Raw genomic sequence first — 26,512 nt, forward strand, 5'->3', positions numbered from 1 at the left:
GAAGGCCTCCTCCACCGAGTCGACGATGAGGATGCGGGATAGGCATCGTTAACGTCGATGCGGGAATAAATGCTTTAACTAAAAAAATAACAACAAATGTGACATGTTCAAAATATGACATGTCCACTTCAAAACCAATTAACCTAGAATTTTGTTAAATACACCTAAAACACCTAAATTCTATTAACTACATCTAATTAAGAACCTACATTTTGAACATGGTTCGATCATAAATAGGGTTCATACTACATTATTCTAAGATTAAACACCTAAAATACCTAAATTAAATTAACAACATGTTGTGGCTGGTCTCACCTCGAGGTCGGAGGGGGTCGGTGACGGGGACGATGACGGGGATGATGCAGGGGCTCATTTCTACAAAATAAAATATAAGCAAAAACATTATTATCGTCATCTTAGGACTTAGTGAAACTCCATAAGCTATTAAGTAAATATCCAATTTGATTCCAAATAAAATTTTCAATTGTATGGAATTTGTTTCCTAAACCCTAAGAACATTATTATCCTCATTTGTTTTACCTGTTGTCTACTTCTTGAACCATAGAAAAATGCCCTAATTTCACATAACTTGGAAATTCCTATTCTATTCAAAAGACCTACATTTACTTATTTTCTGCAATTCTATTCAGAAAACATACATTTACTAAAATAATGTCACATAGCATAATATATTTCTCTACCTAACAATTTCTATTACTAAATTGTTTTACTAAAAAATTATACCTAAATTTTTATACAAAGAGAGGAGGGCAGTGGGAGGACGAGGAGGACAGAGGAGTGAGGGCTTCGGGCCGCTGGGGAAGGGAGGAGAGAGGAGGTCAGTGGGAGGAGGGAGCAGGGAGCAGGTCGGCGGTCGGACGAGGGAGAGGAGGGAGGAGCGAGGGCCGCCGGCGCGAGGAGGGAGGAGAGAGGAGGGACGTGGGAGGAGGGAGAGACGAGGGCGGGGAGAGGAGGAGGGAGAGAGGGAGGCAGGTGCCTTGGGGGCGATGGTGGCGATGTCGCGCGACGGAGTAGTATTGGGTGAGTGAGAGTGTGAGGCAAAATGTAAAACGCCTATAACTTTTGCATAGATGTCAGAAAAAACGTATAATATATCAAAATGTTCAGCACGAAATTCTGCATCTGATTTTGACAACCTACAGCCTGTTTGGAAATTTTTAGATACCTCAAATTCTAAAAGGAAAAAAAAGTTATGCTCAAATTTCAATTTTTTTTTAAATTTTTTTGGTTAAATCTGGTTAAACTATGGTCAAACTACTTATTCAACAAGTATTAGTGTAACTACATAATTATCAATAATATTAGTGTTACTAAATAATTATTATAGTTTTTTGAATTTTGGTCGAATTTGGTCAAACTATGGTCAAACAGTGGTCAAACAATGGTCAAACTACTTATTTAAAAATATTAGTGTTACTAAATAATTAATTCAGTTTTTTTGAATTTTGGTCAAATCTGGTCAAACTATGGTCAAACTGTGGTCAAACTACTTATTCAAGAAATATTAGTGTTACTAAATAATTATTGTTTTTTAGAACAATAGTTTCAAACTAAAACAGTGAAATGTGTGACTTCATGCTCAAGCTAAATTCATGAGGGTTAATAGGATTGACATCTTACTATTGTGAGGAAAACAACAAGTGCAGACTTGGAAACGAGGGAGAATAGAACCCGGAAGTTAAGCGTGCTCAGGCTGGGGTAGTGAGAGGATGGGAGACCGTCCGGGAAGTTAGATGATTTGTAATGATGAGGGGTGATTAGAGGTTAAATTGAGCAGTGATGAGGGGTGATTAGAGCTTAGAGGTTAAAATAATTCAAAAATTTGAAAATAAAAAAATTCAAAAAAATCATAAAATTTCCTTTAGTCCCGGTTGGTGCCACGAACCGGGACTAAAGGTGGACCTCCAGGCAGCGGCCATGTGGACGGCCTTTAGTCCCGGTTTGTGTAAGAATCGGGACTAAAGTGGGAGGCTTTAGTAACGATCCTTTGGTTCTGGAACCGGGACTAAAGGCCCTTATGAACCGGGACAATAGGCTCTTTTTCTACTAGTGCATCATGGGTCCTTCGGTGAACTATCTTTGTTTCCATATTTTCATGATCTTCAAAATCCATCAGCTCCAAGACATAGCGTCTTGCATGGCATGTGATAAGCTAGTCGAATTGTAAAATAAGAAAATTACACGTTAAAGAAGTAGAAGTCGAGCTTAATTACGAAAAAACACTTTGCGTTATTGCGTACCATTTCAACATCGAAGGTCTCCTGGAGCTTAATGCTGACGCGTCGACCTTCTACCAGGTGAGGCCTGTCACAGAAAACCCGGTCGTCGCCGCTCCAGGAGCACTCCGCGAGACTTTCATCGTCCAACGACATTTCCTATGTTCATAATTATAAGATTAAACTTCTAAAATTCAATATATATACTACAAAAACTAAATTAGATCATTATTATTTAGCATGGGTTGACTATCGGTCCGTCGAGTCTTTTTTTGAAAACTCTCAACTCATGTGGTGTATATATTCGACCGTTGGTGATGGTCGCTCCTCCCTTCGTCCGCGAGAGCATGAAACCAAAAAGTCTAGCACACCGGAACGAGGGAGAAGCGACCCCCACAACAACAGTCAGCATTCTTCTTCTCCCATATATGGTGGACACACTCCCTCACTGATTTTTCGCCCGTCGGTGATGGTCGTTACTCCTTCTTCCCCTAGTACATAACAAAGGTCTAGCACAAGGAGAAGAAGGAGAAATGACCCCCACGATAATAGTCGAGATTCTTCCTCCAGGCAGCTAAAGTCATGAAACTAAATATTCTGGCACAAGTCATGAAACTAAAGGTGGACCTCCAGGCAGCGGCCATGTGGACGGCCTTTAGTCCCGGTTTGTGTAAGAATCGGGACTAAAGAGGGAGGCTTTAGTAACAATCCTTTAGTCCCGGTTCCAGAACCGGGACTAAAGGCCCTTATGAACCGGGACAATAGGCCCTTTTTCTACTAGTGCATGATGGGTCCTTCGGTGAACTATCTTTGTTTCCATATTTTTCATGATCTTCAAAATCCATCAGCTCCAAGACATAGCGTCTTGCATGGCATGGGATAAGCTAGTCGAATTGTAAAAGAAGAAAATTACACGTTAAAGAAGTAGAAGTCAAGCTTAATTACGAAAAAACACTTTGTGTCATTGCGTACCATTTCAACATCGAAGGTCTACTGGAGCTTAATGCTGAAGCGTCGACCTTCTACCAGGTGAGGCCTGTCATAGAAACTCCGGTCGTCGCCGCTCCAAGAGCACTCCGCGAGACTTTCGTTGTCTGACGACATTTCCTATGTTCATAATTCAAATATTAAACTTCTAAAATTCAATATATGTACTACAAAAACTAAATTAGATCATTATTATTCAGTATGGGTTGACTATCAGTCCATCGAGTGTTTTTTTGAAAACTCTCAACTCACGTGGTGTATATATTCGACCCTTGGTGATGGTCGCTCCCCCCTTCGTCCGTGAGAGCATGAAACCAAAATGTCTAGCACACGGGAACGAGGGAGAAGCGACCCCCACAACAACCGTCGGCATTCTTCTTCTATCATATATGGTGGACACACTCCCTCACTGAGTTTTTGTCCGTCGGTGATGGTCGTTACTCCTCCTTTCCCTAGTACATAACAAAGGTCTAGCACAAGGAGAAGAAGGAGAAAAGACCCCCACGATAATAGTCGGGATTCTTCCTCTCTCCTATATGGTGCAGGCTTTCTCCCTCATTCATTTTTTGATTTTCATGTATGGAGCCTCGACAGACTTAAAGTCAACCCAAAATGTCGTTTCATTATCTTTCTAGAAAATACAGACCACTCGATATTTCCTGCATATTCTGGCACAAGTCATGCCAAAATTCATTGAAAAATCCGGCATGACCTTTGCTAAAAAAGAGACATATCGAGCGCCTGAAATTTGTCGGAACGGAGATTAATCAACACTCCGGCAATACTTAGGCCACTTGAAGGTGTTACCTGCAAACATGGCCAGCCACTTGGGCAAGCACATATCCTATTTAAGCAACACAACATATACTTGTTTATATCTACATCATATGAGCATTCAAACTTGATGGTCACCTCGAGGTCGGAGGGGGTCGGTGACGTGGACGACGACGGGGATGACGCAGGGGCTCCGTAGATTGTCGAATATTATCACTAATATGCAAAACTAAAACATTTCAAAATTAGTATTCAAATTAGTATGCATTCAATAAGCAAAACTAAATCATCTCTTGCGTTCGTACATCGTCGAATATTATCACTAATACATATCGAATTGTATCATACATATAACATCACTAATATAGCTACAACCCTAGTGAATGACGGGTATGGGCGCTGGCGGTGGACACCCAAAGAGAAGAACTATCATAGGACCATAGCTCCAGTGAGATCCCTAAAGAACCTGCCAGGTATTGTCGAACCTGCCCTCCAACGCAACCATGTAGCAATGGACGTGCTCATCTTCCTCGCTGACACGGTGACGTACCACCTCCGCAGGGGGCGAAAGCCTCCGCATCGTCAATGGCCCACGCGACTGCCACCAAAGAAGGTTCGAGTCAAGAACGGGCTGGCTCCTCACCAAGTTGCACCCCCGGAAGGTAGCACCTCCCTGTAGCAGCCCGACGGAGCCCAGTCCCCGACATGGCCCCTCTGGTCAAGCAGGCCTCCTCCACCGAGTCGACGACGAGGATGCGGGATAGGCATCGTCGACGTCGATGCGGGAATAAATGCTTTAACTGAAAAAATAACAACAAATGTGACATGTTCAAAATATGACATGTCCACTTCAAAACCAATTAACCTAGAATTTTGTTAAATACACCTAAAACACCTAAATTCTATTAACTACATCTAATTAAGAACCTACATTTTGAACATGGTTCGATCATAACTAGGGTTCATACTACATTATTCTGAGATTAAACACCTAAAATACCTAAATTAAATTAACAACATGTTGTGGCTGGTCTCACCTCGAGGTCGGAGGGGGTCAGTGACGGGGACGACGACTGGGATGATGCAGGGGCTCATTTCTACAAAAATAAAATATACACAAAAACATTATTATCGTCATCTTAGGACTTAGTGAAACTCCACAAGCTATTAAGTAAATATCCAATTTGATTCCAAATAAAATTTTCAATTGTCTGGAATTTGTTTCCTAAACCCTAAGAACATTATTATCCTCATTTGTTTTACCTACTGTCTACTTCTTGAACCATAGAAAAATGCCCTAATTTCAGATAACTTAGAAATTCCTATTCTATTCAAAAGACCTACATTTACTTATTTTTTGCAATTCTATCCAGAAAACATACATTTACTAAAATAATCTCACATAGCATAATATATTTCTCTACCTAACAATTTCTATTACTAAATTGTTTTACTAAAAAATTATACCTAAATTTTTATACAAAGAGAGGAGGGCAGTGGGAGGAGGAGGAGGACGGAGGAGTGAGGGCTTCAGGCGGCTGGGGAAGGGAGGAGAGAGGAGGGCAGTGGGAGGAGGGAGCAGGGAGCAGGGCGGCGGTCGGACGAGGGAGAGGAGGGAGGAGCGAGGGCCGCCGGCGTGAGGAGGGAGGAGAGAGGAGGGACGTGGGAGGAGGGAGAGACGAGGGCGGCGAGAGGAGGAGGGAGGGAGGGAGGCAGGTACCTTGGGGGCGATGGCGGCGATGGCGCGCGATGGAGTAGTATTGGGCGAGTGAGAGTGAGAGGGAAGAGTGAGGGACGAGCGCGGGCCGGGGTGTGGATAAGGTACCCGTAGTAGTAGCGTTGGTGAGCAATCACCGCTACTGCTCTACTGCTAAGCAGTAGCGCTGGTTAGAGGACAACACTATTGCTATACAATAGCAGTAGCGCTTGTTACGTATGAGCGCTACTAGTATACCTAGACTACCTGCAACGGTTTGGCAATTATAGTAGTAGTGCGTTCTATAACCAAAGCTCTACTGCTATATGCATAGTAGCAGCGCTCTTCAGGCACAAGCGCTACCGTCCTTTAGTAGCAGCGCTTTGTTATAAAAAGGGCGCTACTGGTGAGGTCCTGTGTATAAGCATTTCCCTAGTAATGCAGGCTGGCCAACAACACTGCCACCCACGTGACCAATGCTGGTACCCTCCATGACGACGAGATCTGGAGCCACCGCTCCGACTTCCACACCGGGCCCGAGGCCGTGCACCACCCGAGCCGATGGCTCTCAAGCCAAGATCACTCCAAGACGATGGCTCCAAGAAGGGCCACGACACCTAAGCGCCACTATCTATGCTCGAGGGACTTGGAAGAAGGGTTTCCCTCGGAGTGTGAGAGTTGACGGCATATGCTTTCTGAGGACAAGGCCTCCAAGAAGGTGTCCAGCTCCCACAGGCGTCGTCTGTTAGACTATGTATAGCTTCTGTACCTATGTACGTATATGGTACATATTGTAACACAACCATTATATATAATGAGATAAGCCACCCCTAGAGGGTTGTGCTGGTTCCCCAAAACTTATTGTCTTACATGGTATCACGCTAGGTTACGATCTCTTCCGCTTCTAAACCCTAATACCCGCACCGCCGCCGCAGCCGCCGCCGCCTTCACCGCCGCCGCCGCGCCACCGATCGCGCCGCCGCCATGTCGAGCGCCGCCACCACCGGTTCCACTGCTGCGGGCTTCCTCCCGGCCTCTCTTGCGGCTCTGCTCAACCTCCCGCTCGATGCCGTCTCTGTTCCGGCTCCGATCGGGACAAGGAGCATCGGCTCCGTCTTCTCCACGCCGCCGGCGCCCTCGCTTGGGCGTGACCTCGTGGTCCACACCGCGGCGCTGCCGTCCGCTGCGGACTCCGCAGGCGTCGTCCCGCCGCTCCTGCCGCAAGCGGATCACACTGCCCCGCTGGCGGGGTTGGCGGCGTCCGCCCCGGCCGCGGGCCTTGCGGCGTCCGCACCGGCCGCGAGCTTTGCGGCGCCCGCCCTGGCTGCGGTCCCGCCTCCTCCCGCATCGGCTTCGGTGCCTCCGGCTGCCTCCATGGTGTTTGCACCCCAGGCAGCCTCCTCGATGGGATTGTCTTCGCCGCCGCCGTTTCACTTCGGTCATCTCGTCACCATCAAGCTCTCCGCCGACAACTACATCTTCTGGCGTGCGCAGGTTCTCCCGCTCTTGGGGAGTCACTACCTGCTAGGCTACGTCGACGGATCGCTTCCCTGCCCACCCGCACTGGTAGACAGCGTGCACGGTCCGGTCTACAATCCGGCCCATCGCGTCTGGACGGGGCAGGACCAGGCGAACCTCTCCTCCATCCAGGGGTCGCTCTCGCCGGCAGTTGTCGGCCTTGTTGTCTTCGCGAAGACGTCTCATGAGGCCTGGACCATCCTTGAGCGCACCTTTGCAGTGCAGTCCCAGGCTCGTGTCTCTGCACTCTGTCGTCAGCTTGGAGAGTGTCAGAAGCTTGACTCCACTGCCACTGAGTTCTACAACAAGGTCAAGGGCCTCGCCGACACATTGGCCTCCATTGGACAGCCCCTCACCGACTCCGAGTTCAACTCGTTTATTGTCAATGGTCTTGATGAGGAGTATGATGCCTTAGTCGAGATCATCAACGAGCGGGGCAACTCGACACCCATGCTGGCACACGAGGTTTTCTCTCGGCTCCTTCTCACTGAGCAACGGGTCGAGACTCGCCGCACCAGGGGCACTGGCTCCCTCTCGGCCAACGCCGCCACCAAGGGTGGCCGCTCTTCTTCACCATCCCGGTCTCCCTTGGGGCTGCCACCGTCGCCCGCCTCGGCCCCCCCACCTACGGCGACCTTACCGGGGGCTGGCGGTCCACGTGTGTGTCAGCTTTGTGGCCGCGATGGGCACTGGGCCTCCAAGTGTCATAAGCGCTTCCAGCGAAGCTTCCTTGGTCTTGGCAATGACGGCAAAGATACACGCAACAATGCCCGTCAGGTCGCCATGGCTGATCGTCCCGCGCCGCAGAAGCAACACGGACACACTCAGTCCTACTCCATCGATCCACACTGGTACATGGACTCTGGGGCGACAGAGCATCTAACCAGCGAGATGGGGAAGCTTCACACTCGTGAACCCTATCATGGCTCCGACAAGATCCACACCGCCAATGGAGCAGGTATGCACATCTCTCATATTGGTCAAGCATCTCTTCTCACTAGAAATGCCAATAGGAGTCTTCAGCTTCGCAATGTTCTTCGAGTTCCATCTGTGACCCGTAATCTTCTTTCAGTTCCTAAACTCACACGTGATAATAATGTGCTTTGTGAATTTCACCCTTTTGATCTTTTTATTAAGGATCGGGGCACGAGGGACATTCTTCTTAGTGGGCGGTTGTGCCAGGGCCTCTACCGTCTGGAGCATCCTGGTGTCGCTCGTGTTTTCAGTGGAGTTCGGGTCTCTCCGTCACAGTGGCATGCTCGTCTTGGTCACCCGGCCACACCTATTGTCCGTCATATTTTGCGTCGTCATGAGCTTCCTAGTTTGTCTAGTCATAAAGATGTAGCAGTGTGTGATGCTTGTCAGCAGGGGAAGAGTCATCAACTTCCTTTTTCGGAGTCCAGTCGTGAGGTGAAACATCCTTTAGAACTTGTGTTTTCAGATGTATGGGGTCCTGCTCAGACTTCTGTCAGTGGTCATAATTACTATATCAGTTTCGTTGATGCTTATAGTCGCTTTACCTGGCTTTACCTTATTAAACGCAAATCTGATGTGTTTGATATTTTTGTTCAGTTTCAAAAACATGTTGAACGTCTTCTCAAGCACAAAATTGTTCATGTCCAGTCAGACTGGGGGGGGCGAGTATCGCAACCTCAACTCTTTCTTTCAGTCGCTTGGGATAGCTCATCGTTTAGCATGTCCACATACACATCAGCAGAATGGTTCAGTCGAACGTAAGCATCGTCATATTGTTGAAGCTGGTCTTACTCTTTTGGCCCATGCATCTGTTCCGTTTCGGTTTTGGAGTGATGCTTTCACCACTGCATGCTTTCTCATCAACCGTACTCCTACTCGTGTTTTAAACATGAAGACTCCCATTGAGGTTCTCCTTAATGAACAACCTGATTATACCTTTCTCAAGGTATTTGGGTGTGCTTGCTGGCCGCATCTTCGTCCATATAACAAGCGCAAGCTTGAGTTTCGTTCTAAGAAGTGTGTTTTTCTTGGCTATAGCTCTCTTCATAAAGGTTACAAATGTCTTCATGTTCCCACTAATCGTGTCTATATATCTCGGGACGTCGTGTTTGATGAGCATGTTTTTCCCTTTGCCAACCTTCCTGTGTCCACTGTCGAACCACCATCCCTGCATTCATCCTCTGTTGCTTCTGACCAATTTGATGATGTTGCATACTCTCCTTTGATGTTACCTAACCATGGTGCAGGAACCGGACGTGGAGCTCGTTTGGAGCTGTTGGAGGATTCACCATCATCATCGTCGTCTTCTGGTGGGCACGTCGATCGCCCTATGTTGCATGGCATCGATTCGCGTGCCCATGCATGGTCACCCGACGAGCCCGTCGCGCCGAGCATCTCCACTGCTCGGTCCGTTTCGCCAGCGGCCGCCGAGTCGCCCGCGGCTCGGCCCGTCACGCCGTCTTCGCCTGCGGCTCGGCCCGTCACGCCGTCTTCGCCCGCGGCTCGGGTCCTCACGTCGCCTTCATCAGCGGATCGGCCCGCGACACCGGCCGCGCCACGGCCCACTATGCCGAGCTCGCCATCGGCCCGGTCTGTGATGCCGGAGTCGCCAGCTGCTTCGTCTGCTCTGCCGGTTTCGCCGGTGGGTCGGCCTTCTTCGCCAACCGAGTCCGAGGCTACCGTGACTGGCTCCTCGTCACCGGCTGACTCGTCAACGTCGCCGTCCTCCAGCCCGTTGCAGGCTGCTCCGTCGACCTCGGTGGTTCCTGTGTCCCGACCACATACACGCAGTCGCAGTGGCATTTTCAAACCTAAGGAACGTAAGGATGGTACGGTTGCTTGGTTGGCTGCTTGTTTGGCTGCTGCTATTGCGGATCCATCTTCTGAGCCTCGCTCATATCAGGCTGCCCTGCGCATTCCACATTGGCGAGAGGCTATGGAGCAGGAGTTTCATGCTCTTCTTCGTAACAAGACATGGACTCTCGTTCCTCCACCACCACGGGTAAATGTTATTGACTCAAAATGGGTATTCAAAGTGAAGAAGCATTCGGATGGATCTATTGAGCGTTACAAAGCGCGACTTGTTGCTCGCGGTTTTCGGCAGCTTCATGGTCTTGACTATGAGGACACCTTCAGTCCTGTCGTCAAGCCTACCACTATTCGGTTTCTTCTCTCCATTGTTGTTTCTCGTGGTTGGTCACTTCGTCAACTTGATGTGCAGAATGCTTTTCTACATGGATTTTTGGAGGAAGAGGTTTATATGAAACAGCCGCCTGGTTTCTCTGATCCTGATCGTCCTGACTATATCTGTCGTCTTTCCAAAGCACTATATGGTTTGAAGCAAGCTCCTCGTGCCTGGCATGCCCGCCTTGCCTCTGCCCTTCGTGCTCATGGGTTTGTGCCGTCTACTACTGACACTTCGTTATTTCTTCTACAGAAGCCAGAAGTCACTATGTATCTTTTGGTATATGTCGATGATATTATCCTTGTCAGCTCTTCTCAGTATGCTGCTGATGCTCTTGTCTGTTCTCTTGGTGCTGATTTTGCGGTCAAAGATCTTGGGAAGCTTCACTACTTTCTTGGAGTTGAGGTCACTTCTCGTGCTACTGGTCTTGTCCTTACGCAGAAGAAGTACTCCTTGGAGTTGTTACAGAGAGCTGGCATGCTGAAGTGCAAACCGACCACCACACCCATGTCGTCTACCGACAAGATAACAGCTGTTGATGGTGAGCTTTTGTCTCCTGCGGATGCCATAGAGTACAGGAGCATTGTTGGTGGACTTCAGTACTTGACGATCACGAGACCAGATATATCTTATGCTGTTAACAGGGTTTGTCAGTATCTTCAGGCTCCCAGAGATACTCATTGGGCTGCTGTTAAACGCATTCTTCGTTATGTTCAGTTCACCCTGACATTTGGTATGCATATTCGGCCGACTTCCTCTCGGGTCCTTTCGGCCTTCTCTGATGCAGATTGGGCTGGTAGCCCAGATGACAGGCGATCCACGGGGGGTTATGCAGTATTCTTTGGCTCTAATTTGATCGCCTGGAGTGCTCGGAAACAGGCTACTGTGTCACGTAGCAGTACTGAAGCTGAGTACAAGGCTGTGGCTAATGCTACTGCAGAGATTATTTGGGTGCAGTCTTTGCTTCAGGAGTTGGGTTTGTCTCAACCACAGCCTCCTATTCTTTGGTGTGATAACATCGGTGCTACATACCTTTCTACAAATCCAGTATTTCATGCCTGAATGAAACACATTGAAGTTGACTATCACTTTGTACGGGAACGTGTATCACAGAAGCAACTCCAGATCAAGTTTATCTCATCTAAGGATCAACTTGCAGACATCTTCACTAAGCCTTTACCGCTGCCACAGTTTGAGGCTTGTAGGCGCAATCTTACCCTTCTCAGTTCTTTAGAAACTGGCTAAGATTGAGGGAGGGTGTTAGACTATGTATAGCTTCTGTACCTATGTACGTATATGGTACATATTGTAACACAACCATTATATATAATGAGATAAGCCACCCCTTGAGGGTTGTGCTGGTTCCCCAAAACTTATTGTCTTACATCGTCGATGTCTGCTCCAGCCAGACCAGAGCAGCCTTCGCCTTGAGCAGCAAAAGTAATCCCTCCCCATGAACCTGCACACCAGAGCCATCGCTTGCCAGAACCACCACCACACCACCAGAGCCCGAAGCCATCGGACAGAGTTGCCCCGCCGCCGCCACTTGTCCCACGCATAGCCGCGAACCTGACCCACAAACGCCACCACAGGAGCCAGATCTGGCCAAGTTTGGCCAAAATCCGCACCCCGCGCGCCAATAGCTAAACCACCGGCTAGCGCCAAGCATCCCCGGCGCGACCTGGGGCCGACGAACCTTTGACGAGGACCGACGCCTCCGAGCCCCATCCATGGCTCTACCCACACAGCCTCCACAGTCGTCGTCACTGAAGAAGAGGTCCGGGGCCGCCGCCCCACTGTTTGAACACATGAGGCCGCCCTGCTTGCACATGCCTCACCAGATCCACTCCGCGCTGACGACCAGAGCCACCCCTCTGGCCATTGTCGTGCACCCGAGCTGCCCCTTCCTGCCCCAGGCCCGTCATCGTACTGCCCGAGCGCCAGATCCGGCGCCCTCACACTTATCACACACCCCACACCACCCTCCCCAGAGCCGCGCCCTCGCCGTGCACTGGCCACGTCGACACGCGCCCGCCGCGCTCCATGCCCAACACGGACCTCCACCACACGTGCGCACCACCAATGGCTCGGCCGTGCTGCAAGTGGCCGCCGCAAGCCCGCCTTCGTGACGCCCTCCTCATGGGCCACCATATTTGGCTGTGCTGCAAGATGCGCCTACTCGTTAGATCTGCCCGTGACTCCCTGAGAGATGCCTCGCCGCCACCTTCCCTGGAGCATGACCAGGCTTCACCGGCAGGCTCATGTGGCGGCGGGGTGAGGAGGGGGGTGGTGGTGGCAACGCTGGAAGGGTTCCATGTGTCGCTAGAGAGAGCCGACGCGGGGTCTGGTGAATGTGTCTATGAGAATGCCACTGGCATTTGTGGTCATGATGTACAACTAAATCATGCATGTAGTGAGTTGCATGATATTTTTGTTTTGTGGTCAAGTTGTGAAACTGTTTTTATGTTTTCTATCTTAGTCACAGGTGGAGGTGCGAAAAAGACATTGTATTAGCTTACAATTTTTATTTTTTGAGTTTAGATAGGGACCTTCAAAATTGCTTTTAAATTGTGCTATTCTCATGATTACTTGTGTACACCATTTTTTTTCAGTTTGATCTGTGATTTTATTTCCATGTAGCTAAAACATGTGATGTTACATAGATGTGGATTTAGGATGAGTATCCACTATATATATGACACAAAGTATCCGAGCTCCAAAAGAAACTTAGTGCTATTCATAAAGTAATACCGCACTTGATGAATTTTGTGTAAGGTGTGTTAGAGAGAGAAGTCCATATTACCCATCTAAACTTGTTTTAAAGTTCACTTTACGACCCTTAACTTCGCTTCGGTTCAGATTACCCCCCTTAACTTCACTTGTTAAGAAATTTTGTTACATGCGAATAGAATATTCAAACTATGCTATATTGAACTTCAGCTTTGTTATTTTCCCTTCTATATCAATAATATGTACCGTAATTTGTCACCGCAACCTACTTGCGTCACTTGCAAATGGCTTGTACTGTACTTTTTATTGGTTATTTCAATTATCCAGAACAGAAAACCAATTTAGAGAAATTTAGCTTAGTGTGCTCTATTCACATAAGTTTGCTATTTCACATAATTTGGCAATATGTACGTGCTTAATTTCATAACTACTTGCCATGCCACAAAAATGAAGAAACATTTTCTGTCCGCACTGCAGCTTGGCTGCCATTAGGAGTTCTCCTGTAGATCAGTATATTTGAATTCTTATTTGTATTCTGATTAAATGGTTCACATTGTTTTTATATAGAAATTTAGCAATACGTTCTCTTTAGTTTGTTCTAATTTATTTTCATGTAGAAAATCTTGTAAGGATGGCGGACAAGAAACATGCTCAAACTTCTAGGAAGAGGGTTGCAGACAAACAAATCAACAAGGATCACCCTGAGCATAATGACAACTCATCGGAACAAGAGACATGAACATTTAAGAAAGCTTGTGAGGAGGTGATGGCGACCCGAGAGTTTGTAAAGGTTAAGAATTAGCAGCCGTCAACAGCTCCTTCAAATCCTTTCTCTGCAATTATATTCAAGCCAAGTGATTCCACTGTTCAAGCAAGTATGGCAGTCTCAGAGCCTCCACCTTCTGATGTTAGCAATGGCAGTGGGAAAGAGTCGGATGAAAAAAAACAAGTCCAGTGACATAACTGAAGCACCGTCTGAACAACACAAGGAAGATAATAGCAAGATATCTGGAATCAAGGACAAACCAGAAGATGGAGATGCTGTAGAGAAGGCAGTAGATGAAGCTGGAGGTGAAGGTAAAACCAGCAACGATGATGATGAGAAGAAAGATGAAGCTGAATCAGGGACCAAGGATGGATCATCTGAGCAGAAGGATGCTGATAATAAAGGGTAGTCATCATTGCCGACAGCTCTTTTCTCCTCAATGAATTTGTCAACTGGCCAAAATGCTTTTATGGGGCTGGCTGGAACTGGATTTTCAGGCTCTAAAGAAAGCTCAAATACTCCCCTGTTTGAGCTAAAGATTGATGGCTCATAATTCCCTTCTCTCAACATTGGTAGTACGAACAATGGGAGTTCTACCCCAGTACTCGCCACTGCAGCAGAGGCACCACAGAAATTTGCTAATCTTTAGATCTGGACGATCCAGTGGATTTTCCATCTTAATTTTTTATTAGTCCAGTGCTAGAATCTAGAGACTTGAGCTTGTGCTAGATCCTGTACATACTCAATGCAATTAGTTGATGGTTCACATACTGATATATTAGTTCAGATCACGTACATATTCAGTGCCAGATCATGTACATAATGATGGTCTTGTCACGATTCCTACTACTTACAGGATTTTGCTAGTAGGTCCGTAGATTTTCCTATACTGATGGGCAAATTTAGCCATGCTTTAGCCACTGTGTAATGATTTGTAGTAGCAGATGTTCACATATTCATGGCTATATCCACATATAATCTTTTAGGGGAAATGATGTTGGCTACCCTGGTGGTTTTTGTACACTATTTGTGCAATCCATCGAGCTTCATCCATCCACAACAAATTCCTACGTACTCAGCCAGCCATTTCACGTGATGCTCATTTCCTGGCACCACCGACATTTGTATATGAAAAGAATGCAATTAGAGCATCAAATAAACGATTCAAGCGTGTCCATGTTGAAATTGCAGGCAATGACAGAGAAGGTAAAACTATGTAGAGACTTTCATGGACATCAGAGGAGGACGAAAGATTTTCATGATTCACACTGAAGGTAAAACAAGTCCAGTGCCATAACTGAAGCACCGTATGGAGAACTTAAGGGCAAAACAGAAGATGGAGATGCTATAGAGAAGGCAGTAGATGAAGCTGGAGGTGAAGGTAAAACCAGAAACGATGATGATGAGAAGAAAGATGAAGCTGAATCAGGGACTAAGGATGGATCATCTGATAACGAAGGGTAGTCATCAATGCCAAAATGCTTTCATGGGGCTGGCTGGAAATGGATTTTCAGACTCTTAAAGAAAGCTCAAATGCTCCCCTGTTTGCGCTAAATAGTGATGGTTCATCATTCCTTTCTCTCAACATTGGTGCTACGAACAATGGGAGTTCTACCCCAGTGCTCGCTACTGCAGCAGAGGCACCAAAGAAATTTGCTAATATATAGATCTCGACGATCTGGTGGATCTTCCATCTTAATTCGTTCCCAAGTCATTTTCTGCAGTTTTAATTTTTTTTGTTAGTCTAGTCCAATGCTAGAATCTAGTATGAGACCTGAGCTTGTGCTAGATCCTGTACATATTGAATGTAATTAGTTGATGATTCACATACTGATATACTAGTCGAGGTCACGTACATATTCAGTGCCAGATCATGCATGTGCAATACTTTGTTTGTCCAATTCTGCACTTCTTGATGAACTTTCTGCAGTTTTAAATTTCCATAACACTATGCACGCTCTTGTTCTGAAGATGGTTTCATAAAACTAATCCAGAAGAAATTAGTCGATGATTCGTATACCGGTATGGTCATGATTTCTACTACTTACAGGATTTTGCTAGTAGATGTTCCTATATTGATCGGCAAACTCAGCCTTGCTTTAGTCATTGTGCAATAATTTGTAGTAGCAGATGTTCATTTATTCATGGCTATATCCACATATGAGCATTTCTAATGTTTGAGTATATATATCTTTTGTGCCTTCTTCGGTTCCAACGGATTATATAAACTAGTGAATTTAATCCTCGCAGGGTTTGTGTTATGGCATGATCCAAATTCAAGTATAAAGAGAAACACTAACTTTTGACGAGCGAGCGGAGCGAGGCCCGTCGCCAATAGGCTTGGGCCCAAGTGGAGCATAGAGAAGCCCCCCGTGGTATGGGTCAGTATTGACCTAGGTCACTTGTGTTATATATATCCTTTGTAAGCCGCCGCACGGGATGAGTTGATCAGTTGTAAATCTCCGACTTTGTAACCTCCCCGAATATAGTGAAGATTTGTTGGCGGGCGCTGTGGTTTTTTCCACTTCGTGTTGGAGGGGTTTTCCAGGTTAAATCCTCTGTCTCCTGCTTATTTTTCGTTGTTCATCATGTTCGATTGTGTCGTATCTCTAACAATTTGGGTGTCTCCACCCAACCCCCACATGGAATCATTCCACTAGAGGCATTAATCCCTCTCACCTAATCTATGTTTGGTTAATCCACTAGTACTGCAGTTGTGAAGCTGCTAGAGAGGGAACCAGAAGATCTCCGGCGGCTACCTATTCTCTGTACTAAGGCGGCTGGGGAGATTGGACAAAGCGGAAGCGGTTTCGATGGGGCTTCCCGGCAGATCGTCGAAGCCGGGCAGCGCCCTTCTCCTACGGGTAGGTTGCACCGCCGCTGTCCACTTGTCTCCGCTGCCTCCTTGCCGTCACTTTTGTCGCCTTGCTCAGGATAGATAGTACGAGCACTTCACTCGGATTCCTTCCATGGGGGTGCTAGTGGATGATTTTTTCCGTGTGGGTTTGGAGGGGTTTAACTGAATGAAAAAATTTGGGTGGCCCAGGTTTAGTCCCCGGCGCTGCGTGGATTGGCCTAGAAACCTCTCGAGGTTGGGTGTAACCGAACATGGCCTTAAGGGAAATGATGTTCGCCTCGCTAGTAGTTTTGTAAATTATTTGTGCAATCCCTTGGATTTCATCCATCTACAACAAATTCCTACCCAGCAAGCCATGTCATGTGATGCTCATTTCGTGGCGCCACCAAATTTGCATCCGAAAAGGATCCAACTAGAGCATCGAATAAATGATCCAAGCATGTCCATGTTGAAATTGCAGGCAATGATGGAGAAAGTAAAACTATGAAGAGATTTTCTTGGACATCATAGGAGGATGAAATATTTTCATGATTCATGTTCCACTCGACTTGAACAACAAGACGGGACGAATTTGCTCTACCACCTGAAGTCATCATCGGTCCTCTACAAAGAGGCTCCGCCATTCATGACTGTCCAACACATGTAATGTCGTCAAAATTTGGTGAGTGAGTCCTCGAATGAAAATAATACATTTTTGCTCACCAGCGTTACTTGTTCCCTTGCCTGGGAAAAAAAATCTTATATGACCCGGGTCCGCACGCTTTCTGGCTCAACTTTCTGGCTCCAAGCCGCTTTTGACGGGCATCACCACGTGGCAGGTGCTCCATAATCTAAGTCTCACATGACGCATGCTTGGAGGTCAACCATGAGAAGAGAAAGGGGTGATGTGTTTGCAGGTTGTCCACACGAATTTGACTAAATGCTACTCCCTCTGTCTCAAAATATAAGAACATTTTGACACTATGCAAGTGTCAAAAACGTTCTTATATTTTAAGACGGAGGGAGTGAAAAATAATGTATAGTTTTTTAAGGGAATGTGAATGCAACTATGACACTTCTTTCGCGAGAGACATTATAATGCTCAATATTACTTGAAAGAATTGCGTCCTTAAATTAATTATTAAATATTCCAGTTAAGTGGAATGTTTGCTTCCAAAGCTTGTGACATACCCCCATCCTATAATATAAGAGCGTTTTTTATACTAGTGTAGTGTAGAAGCGCTCTCTTATATTATGAGATGAAGGGAGTAACAAACTACCAACATTGGCCATATCGAGTTTTTTTGTATGAATTGACACGTGCATTACACGTGCCTGTTTTTTTTATGTTGCTGCAAAATACGTGCCCGATTACTAGTTAGAGAGAAACTGTAACATTAGTTGTTTTAGAGAAACACTAACATTATGAAATCAGCATAGACATCTTTTTAACCCTCACAAAAAAACATAGGCATATTTTTTTTCCACCTGCAAAAGAAGCATAGGTAATTTTTTAGGGTTAAAAGCATAGGTAATTAGGTTCTACTCGTATGTTTGTTGGGCCGTAATCCAAAGGGTCAGCCAGCTTTTCAAGTGAGGCCAGCCCGTGTATTCCTCACTTCTCCTATGCGTCTCCCTCCAGTCTGACTCCCCCCATTTCCGTTTCAAACAAACCCTACCCCACATCCACATCCAGATGAGCCACCAGGCCGGCGGCGACGAGATGGCCCTCCGCCGCCGCCACCCGTCGACGGCCGCGCCGCTGGAAGACGAGGACCTCCTCGGGGAGATCCTCCTCCGCGTCCTCCCCCCGATGCCCTCCTCGCTCCCCCGCGCCTCCCTCGTCTCCAAGCTATGGGGAGGCGTCGCCGCCGCCCCCTCCTTCCGCCGCCGCTTCGTCGCCCACCACCGGAGACCCCCGGTCCTCGGCTTCTTCGAGAAGCGCGACGGGAAGCTGGTCTTCACACCCATCCTCGACCCCCCCGACCGCATCCCTCGCGCGCGCTTCTCCCTGCGGCCCGGCGGCGACGGCGACGATTTTTGTGGCCCGTTCAATTCCTGGGTTCTGCTCGGGTGCCGCCACGGCTGGGTCCTTATCGTCATCCGGTTTCGGCCTATGCTCCTCGTGTTTCATCCTGTCTCCGGTGACTGCCGCAGCGTGGACATTCCGTCAGATTTCTTACAGTGCGTGCGCGACTTCAGCGGAGCCGTGCTCTGCGCTGCGGGCGACGACCAGGGCCACGTGCACGGAGACTGCCACTCGTGCCCCTTCAAGGTTGTCTTGGTAGGCACCAGACAGAAACAAGATCTAACCGTCGCCTGGGTTTACTCCTCAGAGACCGGCATGTGGGGAGATCAAGTTTCGACGACGCAACCATGTGCCGGTTTGGTCTACCATCTCCCCGATATGGTTAACCGTCTCCCCTGCACGCTTGTGGGCAATGTCCTCTACTGGTTGTTGCATGGGTCGGACAATGGCATACTCGAGTTTGATTTGGATAGCCAGAGACTAGCTGTGATAGAGAGGCCTTCAAGTGCGGGCATCAACCGCGGCAACAGTCGGATAATCAGGTTAGAGGATGGCAATGTTGGCCTCGCTGTATTTTTGTATCCGAGCTTCAATATGTGGAAACGCAAGGTCAGTAGTCAGGGTGTTGCTTCATGGGTGCGGCACAAGATTATTGACATTCACAAGATCATTGGTCTGCCACGTCGGATTAAGACAGGGAAGGGAGCTATAGTGGGGTACTCCGAGGATGCTAACGCGGTTTTTATATCGGTGTCTGGCTATTTACAATACTATGCCTTCATTGTTCAACTTGAGTCCATGCAGTCCAGGAAACTTAATCAAATATTACTCGAGAATTCCTACCATCTGTTCGCAGATTTCTATACTGCAGGTAATTGCTTACCTTTACATCATAGGAGTAGCTGAATCTCTGCTTATTGTTCATACATGGTTGTAGGAGTGTCTTTACTGTGCTTCAAAGTGTTTGCTAACAACTTAGTTATCCTTTTCTCTTGATCGTTAAAATTAATAGTTTTTTTTTCTATAATTGAACTGTATTTGTCCTGAAAGGTAGCAAAATATTTTCACTATTTATTCTATCATATCATTTCCGCAAAGGTTAGCAAACATTCTATATAACCTCATTGCGAGGGACCATCCTAGCTAGTCTGATCAGTGGGTGTGCACATGCCCCGGGTTTGGTCTGCTGTCCTAACATCAGGTTCTTGCAACATTTAGAAAAACATTGTGATAATTGGTCAATTTGATTAAGATAAGTGTAGTCAAAGGCACCTATCATGCAAAGCGTACACCTTAAATTTAAGTATACCTTACTCTATAGGGGACTCCATTGCTTCGGCATGCACACTTTTCGTTGTAGCAGAGGATTCTCTATCAACAATATAACTTAGTAAACATGTCATTCTATGTAGCAGGTTTCTTATGCCCAGCTCTTGATGTTGTATTATGACCAATTAATAATACATATGGCTAAGTTGCTGACATCTACAAATAACGATCAAACCTTAGCCTGTTTCATGATCGTGCTGCTGATAAATGCTTATCCTACCCCCCCCCCCCCCCCCCAAACACACACACGCAGACACACATTTTAACATGTTGACTGAAAGGTTAGAAATTTATACCTGTGAGGCTCATACTCAATTGTTATTTGTTAAATTACTGGAACTCGTGTCTTGGTTTTACTCAACTCTTTTTAGTTTAATAATTTTTTGGACTGGATTCTGTGTTTGATATGGCGATCACACATGACCATTTTGACGTGCAATTGCCAATGGTAAACGGTATAGGTGTCATCTCAATGCCCAGGAAATATTGCTATTGCTCATGCTCCTTCCGCTACCTTCCTAGCCTGACCTAGCCGTCCTCCAGCCTCCCTGCCGATGAATCCTTGCCGGCGGCCCTCCCAACAACATCCCCACCCCTCATTGGAGCGCCCCCTGTTGTGGCATCCTCTGGCTCTTGTTCTGTCGACCGTGCGGAATGGGGACACCGGGCCTACCATTTGGCATCATTGGGGAGCTATGCCAAGGCGATCCCATGTCACCACAGTTGTTCGTCCTAGCCGTTGACACTCTTGGCCGCTCGTTCAAGCGTGCCACCGAGATGGGGATCCTTTGTCACGCGCACCCTCGAAGATTGATTCTTCCCATCTCGCTCTCTGCGGATTATGTGATCCTGTTTTGCTATCCCCAGCCCGACGACTTTCCTCACACCGTGGATGATTTGGAAGCGCTGAAGCTGCAAGGCAAGGCACACCAAAGCTGATGCGCAAAGGGCTCGCCTCCGCGACGCTTCTCATGCCTGGGATGATTTGGAAGCACCGAAATGTGATTGCATTTTGACCGTCCAGGGCCTTCTTTTAACACATTGGTCGTGGAATCAAAGATGAGGCTAGCCTATGGGCTAGGGCAGGTGCCACCGGGCTTAGAACTGTGCTACCCACGACCTGGGACGCGCGTTAGTCTTGCTCCCTCTGCTGCTGCATTACTTTAACATTTGAGAGTATTGTTAGCAGCTTCCAAATGTTCGATAACTTGTAATTATTAATGCTTGATCATACTTGGGAATCTGGTGATTTGAGAACAACCAGAAAATGCAACATTATTTGAAATGAATATTGCGTCTTTTTTGATAATTTCATATTTTAGCGATGTTAGGGTGGCCTTGAGCCTTATTTGGGTGCTCAAACGCCGGGTTTCTCAAGCTATTTTACCTTATCTTTACTCGAGAAAGTTCAGTCATTAATTCGGTGATGGTGAAGTTAATTTTTACTAATATTTTTGAGCTATGCCTTGGGTAGTCATCACTAATGAGATTGGTTGCTGCACAGGTACAGTTCCAGCCGTTCAGCCAACACAGCAGCAAAGTACTGTTCCAGCAATTGAGCCACCACAGCTGTATGGTACATAATCGTATATTGTCATACATCTTGTGAACCTTGCAATTTCGTATGATCTGCATATTTCTCTTAATGAGATGAATGACTCGTACCAAGTGGACACCTTGTGTTTAGCTGTGAGAGAGAGAAAGCTTTGCGACTTTGTCAATTGTCTCTTTATTTTACTACTAGTTCAACTCAGACATTTGTTCTTCCATACCATACCTTATCACTAATGTCACAACAATCATGATGCTGTGGTATGCCTCGCTTATGTATTCTTTTTTTTTGTGGGGAAACTATCTATGTGCTAGTTGATACTAGTTGTCACTTGTAAGAGATAGAACCTCATTTCCTATGCTATCCCTATCATAAGACAAGTTGATTCCAGGGTGTTGGGACTCTGAATGGAATTCTGAACCCGTGTGTCTCTGCACTCTTTTCCTCTAGTGTTGCCAGTATAGTTTTGATAGTTGACAACTGAGGGTGCAAATTTCGCATGGTTTTGAGTTTTGGGGGGTAAATTAAACCAAGGCAATAGTCGGGGAACCAAAAGTAGTGTTTTTCCTAGGTAGATCATTAACTACAGTGTGGCTACAGTAAAAATGGGATGTATACTCTGAAATCTGAACAGGTTTATGCATTAATTAAATCGGGCAAGCAAATCCAATCCCACCACATGTAGTACAGTATGAATGTATTACTTTCTTCAAATGGTCCTGGACTTGGGCTGGGAGAGCTACCCAGAGATTGGCAATTGTGGGTTGCTCAATCTGGTAGTCATTTCTTTCTTTATCGGTACTGGTTGTTTGTTTTCATCGAAGCTGATGGACTTTGGTAATTCGGTCGCTGCTTCTCTTGTAGTGGGGCCTCCGTCCTCCTGCAGCAGCCGATTTTCATCACGTCATGTTTTGGGGTTCGACTTCGTTTTCACCACATCCCTTTCTCCTTTTCACAAATCCTTTTCGACCATTGTCCCACATTTGCCATGAGGCAAAGTGTCGGGTTTGGTAGAAATGCCGCTTCGTGTATGTGGCAGGGCCGAGCAGACGCTGATGTCATTATCCAAGAGATCATATACTCAGTATCCATCCAAGTTGTGTCGATGTTTAGGTTAGCTTATTTGCTTGTGTCGATGTTTAGGTTAGCTTATTTGCCTTTGCTTTTCCGCACAGCCATATCCCCGTTTGATGTGTGTCTTCCTGCTTGAGAGCTGCTCCGTAGTTTCCTTTCTCACCCTACTCTTTGTTGGTTAATCTGCCTAGCGCTTTCCACTGGGCCCTAGTTACTCTTGGGCCCAGCAGCCATGTGCTCCTTTCCATGGTAAGAACCGATCAAGCGAGTGGTCCAAGCCTACACCTCATGATGAATAGTAATCCAGCCCCTCCCTACCCAACTCTCTATGCACTCCTCCATGGTATCCGGCGCCTTGTCAAGCTACTGCGCCCGTATTGGGTGATCACTGTCATGGTAGTCCTGGTGTGATGGAAAGGGGCTCATCCATGTTTTTAAAGCGTCCCTAAGGCGATGCCTAGGCGACGCCTAGGCGTCGAAGCGCTCCCCCTCCGCTTTGGAAAATCGACCGCTTTGGGCGCCTAGGCGTCCAAAGCGCCCGCCTAGGCGTTGCCTAGGCGCCAAAGCGCCCCCCCCTTCCTAAGGCGGTAAGGCGTCGCCTTAAAAACATAGGGGCTCACTGCGTGTAACCGTCGATCTCAGCCTCTTCCATGGGGATCAAGGCAACTACATTTACATCCACAATGATGGACGATGGTGAAGCAACAAGCCCATGGACCCATCTAATTTTTTTTCCTGTTTTGTGCAGCAATATTTTGTTAGTAAACGTCTCCCATCTATAGTTTATCTATTAGTTAGGTGGTATAGAATGAAGAAGATTTGCTACTTCAGTTATAACTACATTTTAGGGAAAGGAGCTCCACACATCTATAGTTTGGCTCACTGTTTTTGAGTCAAACCACTAGTCACGACTAGTCGATGAGTCGTAGAAGTTCACTCAACAACGTGTCCACGAGTCGCGGCTAGTCGCAACTAGGGTCAACTATTCAAGAGTAGCTACCTCAGATCGACTCGTCGGCTCGAAAACCTTGGTTTGGCTATTAGTTACTCCCTCTGTCCCATAATATAGGAGTGTTTTTTACACTACACTCTTATATTATGGGACGGAGGGAGTAGATGACATAGAACGAAGAAAACTTGCTACTTCAGTTATAGCTACCTTTTAGGTAAAGGGCTTCTGTTAGTTTGTCGGCTAGCGGCACAAATCAGAATTGCATACATTTTTCTGCATTACAACATGAGAATTGGATCCACTGCAAATCTTTATTTATTTTTTATGATTGATGCAGGTGGTCGCATGATTCAGTTGATCAGTAGGATTTTCGTCTGCACCAGGTATACAATTTTTAAATTGCTTCCTTTGTATATTCAGCTGAGCATACTTTGTATCACCATGAATCATATGATAACTTCATCAATTGCAGAGTCATAGTTAATGTTTTTATATGATTTTTACATTGGACTCATACATGAAGACTAGAGAAAATGAAAAGTAAATAGTTTCTAAGTAAAATACTCCCAGTATATTTGATTCACATGGCCAGCTGCTCCAAATTGCGTCTAACTAGTTATCTCAGTGCTTCCAAAATTCATGTGTCATTTTCATTTGGATTTGGTTCTCTTATCAGCATTTGGTGGTTTTCCCTTCTCATATCTGACTGTAATGTGGTGTAAGAACTGGTTATATTCCGTTGAGCAATTAATGGAAAGGTGTGAAGGCCCGGTTGGGAGAAAAATCAGCACTTGGTTGTATGACTTGAATAGGAGAACAGTGGGCAGGTAAGCAGTACGTAGTAAGAAAAAGGGCATGCTAATTTAGTTTTCGTTAGTTTTCACTGTTATTACCATCTGTTTGCAGCTTCCTAAAAATGAGTGGTGTCATGATCATTTGACAGAATGAAGAAAATAAAGGAACATAGGCCGATAGGAATGGAACTTGTGAGTTAGTAGTACCTTGCTTTAAGCGAAAACGTTAATTTTCCTGTTTGTACGGCAGCAATACATATCAGTAAAAGCAAAAGAATGTTTATGAAGCAGTTTTCGACGTGGTAACAGATTATCAGTAAAACCAAAGCATGCCATAGCTATACACTGAATTTTTTTTGAATCATAACTTTGCTTCTATATCAGATGCATAGTGTTCTCCAAAATATGTATGTGCTCCCATATTGGTATTTTTTTACGAGGTGAGATCTTATGCTCTGTTGTACCAATCAACCAGTTCGTTATTTTTGCTACATGTATTATAATTATGGATGTTATAAAATTGGTACTTTCCATTTGCGGCAGTTTCCTTGATTCGGTAGTTGCATTGTGTGCATCAGTACGTTGCTCGATGGATTAGTTCTCCAGCTCATATCAGTAGTGTAGGCCACCATTTAGCTTTTGGATCCAGAAGTTGGAGAAGTTGGTGAAGTTGCAGCTTCTTAGGGTGTGTTTGGTTCAGAACGAAGTGTAATGGAATGTCGTCGTTCCAGTCCACTAGAATTGGTCGGTTCTGTCCTTGTGTTTGGTAGGGGCAACTCAAAATGGAATGGTTACATTTTGGTGTTTGGTTTTAGAGACGGAATAAAATGGATACGTTCATCTCACCTTCAGTTAGATTCGTTTTCAGTCAAACAAAAATCGCGGAATAAAGTGGTCATCCATCCATCATGCAACAAAGGCATATAAACGTTGAATTGGATTTCAGAACATGAGTGTTAGCATAGATTCATGAACCGAAGGCTTGACCGCTTGAGCACTCTCTGCCAAAAACAAATCACAGAGAAAAACAAAAAATGAAAAGATTGGGACTCAAGCACAAGATGAATAGCAGCCACCCAAATACCAAAGTTTGGATCTGATTGCTACAAGAAAAAGGTGCTTCTTTTCTGATTTCACTCCTGGCGGGGCGTGCTCAGGGGATGCCAACAGCCGGCGCTTGGAGCGGCTGCTCCAGCAAGCGTGGTGGCTTGGTGCTTCCCGGCGTGTTGCGCGAGCACGGCGACAGCATGGCCTCCCCGGCCTTGCTCGTATCATCTTCCTTGGCCTCCGCCGGCTCGACACAACTGGTGCACGGAGTGCGGATGTGGTGCCCGAGTCTGCTATGTACTGGTGGCGGTATCCTCCACCGGCGACGAACGCCCGCCTCACAGGAAGAGAGAGAGGGGGGGGGGGGGGGGGCGATGGGCGGGCAGAGGTCATGGGTGGCTATCGAGGCAAAGAGAGGGGCAGAGGTCATGGGCAAGCGAGGCGTTCTGCATGGTCTCGCCAATTTGGAGGAACTACCCCGTTCGCCATGTAGCAGGAATATCCCTCTCCAGAACCAGTGTGTTCCATTCCATTTTTCAACCAAACACGAGAATCACTCCTAGGTGCAGGTCCAACCCGTTACATTCCACTTCATTCCCCCAAACCAAACACACCCTTAAGAATTTGGTTTGTTGGAAACCCCCTTCGGTCCAGCTTTTAGCTTTTGGACCCAGAAGTTGGCAGCTGAAGGTGAACCAAGCATAGCGTTAGCTATCTGTGCATTTTAGGCAAACATTTGTGTAGACTTTGTTGTCTGTGGTATGCTATTTTTTCCTACATGGAGTATCCATTGTGATTTTCTTTGGTACCTTTATCCTATAGGATACCTGCTATTACCGCATCGGCCCTTCATGTACACCCGTTTGATAAAACTACAATAATTGAGCATCATGTTTATCCATTTTTCCTTGCTATATAATTATTACTTTTACTATATTTTAAGCTTATATGATACTCCCTCCGTTCACTATTATAAGATGTTCTAACTTTTTTCTGATTCGGATGTATATAGAGACATTTAAGTGTGTTCA

The 26,512-nt window shown here is 46.3% G+C and overlaps 1 protein-coding gene and 1 pseudogene across 1 annotated transcript; both read left to right on the plus strand.

Moving 5' to 3' along the window:
- Nucleotides 1-13,733: 13,733 nt before the first annotated feature.
- LOC123138671 (nuclear pore complex protein NUP50A-like) lies at nucleotides 13,734-14,517 on the plus strand (annotated as a pseudogene).
- Nucleotides 14,518-18,373: 3,856 nt separating this feature from the next.
- LOC123133234 (uncharacterized) lies at nucleotides 18,374-25,823 on the plus strand. The gene is made up of 3 exons (XM_044552754.1): nucleotides 18,374-19,604; nucleotides 21,567-21,638; nucleotides 23,978-25,823. The coding sequence occupies exons 1-3, from the start codon at nucleotides 18,401-18,403 to the stop codon at nucleotides 24,118-24,120; spliced, it is 1,419 nt and encodes a 472-aa protein (XP_044408689.1). The 5' UTR covers nucleotides 18,374-18,400; the 3' UTR covers nucleotides 24,121-25,823.
- The last annotated feature ends 689 nt before the right edge of the window (nucleotides 25,824-26,512 follow it).

This window comes from Triticum aestivum, chromosome 6B (genome assembly GCF_018294505.1).
Source record: "Triticum aestivum cultivar Chinese Spring chromosome 6B, IWGSC CS RefSeq v2.1, whole genome shotgun sequence".
NCBI classification, from domain to species: Eukaryota; Viridiplantae; Streptophyta; class Magnoliopsida; order Poales; family Poaceae; genus Triticum; species Triticum aestivum.

Bases quoted from the DNA above. Each gene is read 5' to 3' on its own strand.
- LOC123133234 (XM_044552754.1), top strand. From the start codon at position 18,401: ATGAGCCACCAGGCCGGCGGCGACGAGATGGCCCTCCGCCGCCGCCAC. The intron at 19,605-21,566 runs GTAATTGCTTAC...GTTGCTGCACAG, and splicing joins CGCAGATTTCTATACTGCAG to GTACAGTTCCAGCCGTTCAG. The intron at 21,639-23,977 runs GTACATAATCGT...TGATTGATGCAG, and splicing joins TGAGCCACCACAGCTGTATG to GTGGTCGCATGATTCAGTTG.